This window comes from Gossypium arboreum, chromosome 7, assembly GCF_025698485.1.
Source record: "Gossypium arboreum isolate Shixiya-1 chromosome 7, ASM2569848v2, whole genome shotgun sequence".
In the NCBI taxonomy this organism is placed as follows: Eukaryota; Viridiplantae; Streptophyta; class Magnoliopsida; order Malvales; family Malvaceae; genus Gossypium; species Gossypium arboreum.
The window spans coordinates 90,347,371-90,355,347 of record NC_069076.1 but is presented as its reverse complement, the minus strand read 5'-3'; the positions used below and the strand labels follow the sequence as shown (position 1 = coordinate 90,355,347).

The 7,977-nt window shown below is 31.3% G+C and overlaps 2 protein-coding genes across 2 annotated transcripts; one reads left to right on the top strand and one right to left on the bottom strand.

Moving 5' to 3' along the window:
- Positions 1–407: 407 nt before the first annotated feature.
- LOC108482002 (uncharacterized protein At5g48480-like) lies at positions 408–1,445 on the top strand. The gene is made up of 2 exons (XM_017785109.2): positions 408–844; positions 984–1,445. Exons 1-2 carry the CDS (start codon positions 609–611, stop codon positions 1,201–1,203), a joined length of 456 nt encoding a protein of 151 aa, XP_017640598.1. The 5' UTR covers positions 408–608; the 3' UTR covers positions 1,204–1,445.
- Positions 1,446–3,415: 1,970 nt separating this feature from the next.
- Positions 3,416–4,394, bottom strand: LOC108481051 (ylmG homolog protein 1-2, chloroplastic-like). The gene has a single exon (XM_017784229.2). It carries the CDS (start codon positions 4,285–4,287, stop codon positions 3,619–3,621), a length of 669 nt encoding a protein of 222 aa, XP_017639718.1. The 5' UTR covers positions 4,288–4,394; the 3' UTR covers positions 3,416–3,618.
- Between the last annotated feature and the right edge of the window lie 3,583 nt (positions 4,395–7,977).

Genomic DNA, 7,977 nt, shown 5'->3' with positions numbered 1-7,977 from the left:
TGTTGAATTCCTTATTATCATTATTATTTGTGTTAACTTAAAGTATTCAATTTACCACTTTACTCTTATATCAGTAATTTGTAGTTCAGGTTATAAATGAGATATTAATACTCACAAATTATTTAAATTTAAATTGAAAAAAAATTAAACTTGATTTGATAATTATTTAGTCGAGCTCGAGCAGCTTGAGCTATCGATCGAGTCAAATTTAAATTTAATAATACTTTACTCGAACAGTTCGTAAACCTTATAAAAATTTAATAAAATTTAATTATTGAGTTGAATTTAAATACGAATTTAATAAAAATTAATAAATAAGTTTAATTGAATTTATCTAGTTGAAGTCCGAATTTCGAATAGAGGTTATTAATGTTCATACTCGAATATACCCTATTCGTAACAATGGTACAGCTCAGAAACACTAACAAAACAATGGACAAAATGGGAATCGCAAAACGTTAAAAATCTAGTCTTTGCCGCTTAATTGCTTCTATAAATACACCTCAAAAACTCACTCATGTCATTCATCATTGCTACTTTCGTTCCAATTTTTTGTCATTTTCATTTGGGTTTTCTCAGTTAGATTTTATTTTTCTTTAAATTAATCGATGGCACAGCAGCAGGCTCAGGTGAAGTTCACGGCGGTGAAGCCACAGTTGATGGTGAAGACGCCAAAGGCAGTTGATGCAGTTAATTTCTACAAGTCCGCTTTTGGCGCCGTCGAAGCAGGCCGATCTCCTTGCTGCCCCCCGCCAACAGCCGAACAGAACCTCCCTAACATCCTCTGCGCTCAGCTTGAGCTCGCCGGATGTTCCTTCGTCGTATATAACGACGACTCCGCTCCGTACGATCTTCATCTCTTCATCTCCTTTTTAAGTATTTTTATTGATGAGTATTCAATTTCATCGACGATTTATCTTAATAAAATTCTTTATTATTATTTGTGAGTTGTTTTGGTTTTTGCGGTTTTTAAAATCAAACAGAGAGAAAATCGAAGGGATCGGAAATCAACTCTGCCTGGAAACTGATGAAGTGGAAGCCGCCATTTCCAAGGCCGTTAGCGCCGGAGCGGTTGTAGAGGGTGAGGTAACCGAAGGAGGCGGCGCCTGCTGCGGCGGTCGCGTAGGTAAGATTAAGGATCCATACGGATATGTTTGGCTCATCTGCTCTCCCTCCAACAAATGCGCCCCCGTGGAAGCTTAAAACTGCCATCGGCTCTTTTGATGTAATACTGCTGTTTGTGTGTGTTGTATATGCTTTTGTTAATAATAACGAACCAGGCGATGACGGATGATCAACTTTCAGTTGCTGTGAGTTAACCCTAAATAAGCTTCAGTCATAAGTATGGAAATGGTTTTTGTCGTTTTCTTTTCTCAGAAGTGGTTAATCGTTGGTGCCTGATGTTAAATGATAAGTCTATGTAATTTCTTTTTTTTTTTAAAGAACTACTTGGGTTTTACTCATTTAGCATTACATCAAAGATTTAATCAAACTTGACTGCACTTATCCGGAAGTGATTAAGGTATTAGTTCGAGAAAAGTTTGAATCAATTGATTTTGAAATCATTATACATCAACTTTTTAAGATAAAAAAATAGTAAAATTAAATGATTGAATTAAATTTTTATTTTTATAATTGAATTAATTAAATAAATTGAATCCACAAATTTATTATTCAATTAATTCAATCCTCCGTTCTAAAAACTTACTTTGTAATAATTTTAAATTGATTTATATATTTGAAAAGGTTTTAATACATCCATATTAGATACAAATCAATATTTAACACTAATGTAATATTAATACTTTGACATACAATTAGTTCAATTTGTAAATCTAAAATTCATTAAAATTTAAGTCATATTTTAGCAAACAATCCAATTAACTTCGGAAAATTATTTTATACACAATGATAATATTATTTATTTATTTATTATTATAAAATATGGGATATTTGTTATTGAATGGATGCAAATAGATCTGTTCATAGGTCACGTCGGGTTGAGTCTTGCCAAAATTTTTAGTCTCGTTTGTTAAGCCTAGACCGATTTGACATAAAAAATGGGCTTAAAATTTTTCTCAATCTTAACTTGAATAAAAATGCTAAAACTTAGGCTCGACCTGACCTGCTCAAATTTTTTTTTAAAAATTCATAATTATTCTTCTTTATAAAGTCATTTTCAGTATTCCAATTTAAGACTAAAACCTGATTATTTTTGGTACTGGAAAAATTTTGTGTGATAGAACATGGATAAAAGAGAAAGTGCTGGGGAATGGATTTGATAATATGGAAATCTTTATTTTGATTATATTTGTGGCGACTGACGAGTCATGTAGATTTGTGATTTGTGAATTTTATAAATAATAATATAATCCCACTCATTATATCATCATTTTTGAATTCATCATCCACCGATTGGTGTTCAATTATTTATGAATTAATTAATTTTATTTTATTTTAATTTAAAATTATAAATTTTTTATAAATTACAATAATAAAATAAAACTTAAATAATAAATACAATTAATACAATTTAAATTAAAATTTAACCATCATATCATTATATAATATTTTAATATTATAAATTTTTTATTTATAAATTAATTTAATCAATCAATCTGATGTCAAATTAATTTGGAATGAGATTTATAATTCAGAATTCCAAGAGGTAGGTTAGGGAATATGACACAAGCCACCATCATGTAACAATCAACAGTAACATAGCACACATGAATGTGTGAGGGTGAAATGGTGACCAAATCTTCACGCTATTTCCACTAATTAATAGACGTTTCTCTAAAAATATCACCGTGTTTATACTAGATATTTTCTTTTCATTTTATTAAAAGTAATTTATATTAAATCAAAAATAAATTAGTTTATTTTTTTATTGTTAAAAGTTAATATTTATCGTCAATAATTTGAGATACACGCGGTAAATCATGTATAATTTAACTATTTTGACAATTAAATTAATTTTAACCGTAAAAATAAATAAAATTTTTAATAGATATAACGTAAATAAAATAATTTGTCAATTATTTTAGTAAAAGAAGCAAAATACAATGATAAATTTATCTTAAAAATTCACCAGGTGCAGATTGTTCAAAATTTAAAACTTTTGGATCATTTGGGGGAATACAAGTTTAAGGTTGAAGTTTTTTTTGTGTCAAAGCATTACCGATTTGGATATTTTAGGTTTTAATGACTTAAAATCAAATTGTTCTAGATTAGGCGATTTCAGATTAAATTTATTTCAAATTGGGATCAATTTCAGATTCGAGGAGCTCGAGTTGTTGCCATGTATGATTGAATCTGATTCGTCTTAGAATTGCCATGGAACTGATGAAACTAATGGCTAGTTCTAAATTCCCATCACAAAAACCAAAATATACTCTCTTTTCTCAAGCTTGAATTCAACAAAAAGGACAGTTATAATGCATTCCTCCATAAAAATTCATCCATACACAACAAGAAAAAATACACAGCATTCTAATCAAACAACCATGAAAGAATCTAATAACAAAAAAACTTTTAATAAGCAAAAAAGAAGCAAAGAAATAAAGCTCGGATTAAAATTTCTTACTCACTTTCCTTGTGGCATGAGCAAAATTTCAATCAATACATTCCTCTACTGTTATTAAGAATCGATCCAAGGGTACCCAACACAGCAAAAGCCAGCAATGGACTAACATCCAGAGTATCAAAAATGGGTGGAATTATATTCCTAAACAGATTCAAATAAGGATCACAAAGATCCCTAATAGCCGAAAGTGGTTGCCGATCCCAAGGTATATTAGGGAACCAACTAAGCAAAACCCGAACCATCAAAACCCCACTGTAAATATCGAGCCATTTAGATAAGCCAGCCGCCACCACCGTCAACGGCGTGTTGAGGTATCCGCTTGGGCGGTCTTTTAAGGAAGCGAAGAAGAGAGTGCCCGTGGTGGATAGTGCGGTGGGGGTTCGGTGGATTGTTGCCACGGCGAGATTTTGGATCGTTTTGCTCAAGAGAATGGTGGCGGCCAGGGATAGCGAGAAAAGAGTTTTGAGGGTTCGAGTTGAATCGTTAAGTGGGGACTGAGTTTGAGTTTGGTAGTTGTTGTTGCAGGTTGCTGTAATGGAAGCTAATGGGGTGAATTTGGGGGTTTTGGTATTGGGGTTTGAGGGTTTAATGGGGAGAGAAAAGGGAGTCGAACTGGGTTTTGAGGTGAAGATTGAGGCATTAACGTTTCGTGGAGGAAGGTTTATTGAAGCTGGAAGAAGAAGGGTTTGGCTGAGTATCATGTTTGGGAAACTTCCTTTTTCTTGAGAAACAAACAGAAAAAAATAAAATAAAATAAAAATAGAAGAGAAGGGTTTTAAGGTTGAGGAAGGAAAAGACTGGTTGAAACATTGTTAAGTGTTACACTGTTATCCATTTTATTATCCGTGTAAAACTAAGGTCAAATTTTGTTTTGATCCTTATACTATACGAAAAAATTTAATTTAGTCCTTATACCGATTTATTAACACTTTTAACTATTTTATTAAATTTATTAGATTAAATTTCTTGACAATTATTTTTAAGAAAATAATATGCAACTTATCTGTAATTTAATAAGAATAGTTAATAGTGTTCACAATATGAACCAACTAATTGCATTATAGAATAAAAATAATCTAAATCATATCAATTAAAATATATAAGGATTAAATGCTAAATTTAGCATGGTAGAAGGACCAAAAGTAGTATTTGATCTAAATTAACAATTTGTAGTCTTTTTTATTTTATTGTTATGATTTCATTTTAATTGAGATAATGTACACTTAATTACATCATCTTACAGTAAAAAGAAATATCAACATTATATCAACACAAAGGAAATAATTGAGGCCTTAAGAAAGGTAAGTAAATATAATAAGCTTCAATCAAATTTCCCTTTGGTCTAATTTTCATGATCATCCTCTTCAACAATCTTAACGGAGCAACCATCATCATCCTCAATCAAATCACCAATCGCGATCCCATATTGAACCCTCGTCGCTTATTCCCTAGTCGTACAGTACTTCCCCTCCTTCATCATAGCTGCTTCCGTCCTCGGCACCACCCCATCAACATTGATGAATTTGGGAAAAGTGATATAGCTATGGAACCTTTCTTCATCATCTTTTATTTTTAAAAACAACAAAAAAGCTCTACCAAGTGTTTGTTAATTTGCTTCTTTGAATTCTTATATAGTGAGTGTAAAGATGGAGAAAGGTCTTGCTAATCATGATGGTCATAATGGAAGCAATTATTAAAGGGAGGATGGCAATAGAAAAGGTTAATAATATATGGGTGTTTTTTTTAGCATTATAAGGTTGTGGTGGTAATAATTAGAAATCATCATGGAATCTAATACTTTCACTTTAAATGATTAAACAGAAAGAAACGTTATTTTCTTTATTCATAAAACTTAAACATAAAATTTTATTTAAGAGTTTGAGATCATTCCTTATCATTAAGTTTTAATAACATAAAACCTAATACTACATTCTTAATCTATGAAATTCGAATTCAAAACTTTACTTAAAAACTCGATTATTTAAAATTTCTCTCCAATCTTATCAACGATTATAATTAGGCTTTCTCATATTCATTTCCTTTATAGTATACTAGTTTATGGCCCAATACCTTAGGTCTTAATAGCCTAAAGCCGACAAGTATAGAAAGAAAGGCCAATCTTTTGTGAAATATATATTAAGCCCACAACAGCAAATATAGAATAGGAAACTTAGTTTTCATTCTGAAATTTAGACCTATTCATGACATAAACCGTTCATTTGACTCAAATCAGTTTGGATATAAAACTTTTAATGAATATGACTTCAATTAAATTTAATTAATAAAAATATTTTATTTAAATTTAATTATAATAATATATAAACATAATTTACAAGTTTAGACAAATTCAAGTATGAACTTGAAAAATATTTAAAATTCGTGATTAGATCTATTCATGGGACAAGCTATCTGTCCAGCCAGAAGGCCCTCTTGAAATTTAAGAGGGTTTAGATAAAAATATTAGGTTCGAAAATGTGTTTGGGCAAAAAAAAATAAGCTCATTTAAAATATGGGTTAGGCTCAAAGTTGAATATTCAATACCTGAGCTTGGCCGGACCTGTTTTAAATTTGTACTATTTATATTATGTTATTTTTATATATTATGTAATTTAGAACACATTAAAAAAATAAACCTATACTAAATATATAATACTACTGTAATGTAAACATTAAAATAATGTTAAGATACAATCCTCCCTAGAGAGGTGGTTGATAGAATACAAGCTTGCAACCCTCCTCTAAAGGAGTTGGGAGCGGATCATCTCTCTTGAAAGTAGATGGCTATCGGGAAATTTGCTATGCGTAAGTCAACAAACATCTTTATTGTCCCATCTCATCTAATCAGCTCAGCGATGATGAAGTTTGGAAAATGAAAATCCCTCAAAGAGTAAGAACTTTCTTGTGGATGCTTGTTCGGAATAAGATTTTGACAAACGAGGAGCGCACACGAAGAGGTATGTCTTCTTTTCCTTTTTGTGAACAATGTGGTCAGTCGATTGAATCAACTGTGAGAGATTGTGATTTCGCCCAATTGGTGTGGAAGTCCTTATTACCTAGGAATGCTTGGAATGTTTTTTTCAACTTTCATATTAGGGAGTGGATACACTAGAATATCATGAATAAATGGATGCTTAATGTTGATGGTGGTGAATGGTCGACCCTTTTTTCAATAGTGACTTGGTTCATTTGAAAAAATCGCAATGCTTTCATTTTTAAAAATGCTAGAAGTAGCAGTCATAAAGTCATTGCATCGGCTCTTGCTTGGACAAAGTCTTGTGGGTATAGTGCCAAGATGGATCATTTGGCTTGCTCTTCTAAAACTGAACAAAGATGGTACCGTCCCAATTCAGGTTGGTTCAAGATTAACGTTGATGGTTCTGAATAAAAAAACAACACCAAAACAGCTATTGGAGGAGCTGTGCGAAACTCAGATGGGGAGTGGTTGATGGGTTTTAACATGGTAACCAGGATGGATGAGATATTCAAGATTGAAGTACAAGCAATTGTTGAAAGGATGAAACTGGCTTGGTTGAAGGGTTATAAACAGGTTGAGATTAATTGTGACAATGTGATGCTTATAGGTACTATCCATAATGGGTTCGCATCAATTAGTAACATTGCAAAAGTTCGGTTAATTCATGAATGGTGTAATAAGGATTGGAAAGTAAAGTTTAGACATGTCTTGCGAAGAAGCAACAAGGTAGCTGATTGTTAGGCAAAGGCGGCAATAGGAAAGCTGAACCAAGTAGCTTTTTTCCCAATTCCACCATTGTGTGTTATACGGCTACTAGAAGAAGATACTCATGATTATTTATATGAATACGGCTACCAGAAGAAGATACTCATGATTATTTATATGAAGGAACCACTGTTTCTATTCACTTTTAGCTAATAGGAGTGTTATTTTCTCTACCAAAAAAAAAAAGTTAAGATGCTATATAAAAAATTCAATAAATAAAAAATGTATAAAATTATTAATATGAAAATAATATAATATAAGTATTTTTAAAAAGAATTAAAAATAATATGGGTAGACTTAAAATGAGTTTCGGTTAGTTTTTTGTAAATATAGACAGGTATAGGTAAAATTTTAGGCCTAGATTTCGAGTTGGGTAAGTATAAAGTATATTAATATCATACTTAGACCCAACCTGGCCCATAAGCACCTTTAATCGCAACCCAATACACCGGGTAAATCAATGTATTCCAAGCAAACTTCATAATCTTCATAATAAAGATTATCAATATTTTGCCCTATAGAAGATTCATTGCTGGTTTCAATTCTTCGACCAAATCTATCACTATTTACAACTTTAAGCATCCGATTAACATATAAATTTATCTTTAATCGAATATATTTGTACGTTACCCTGTGTAACCAAGAAACAGTC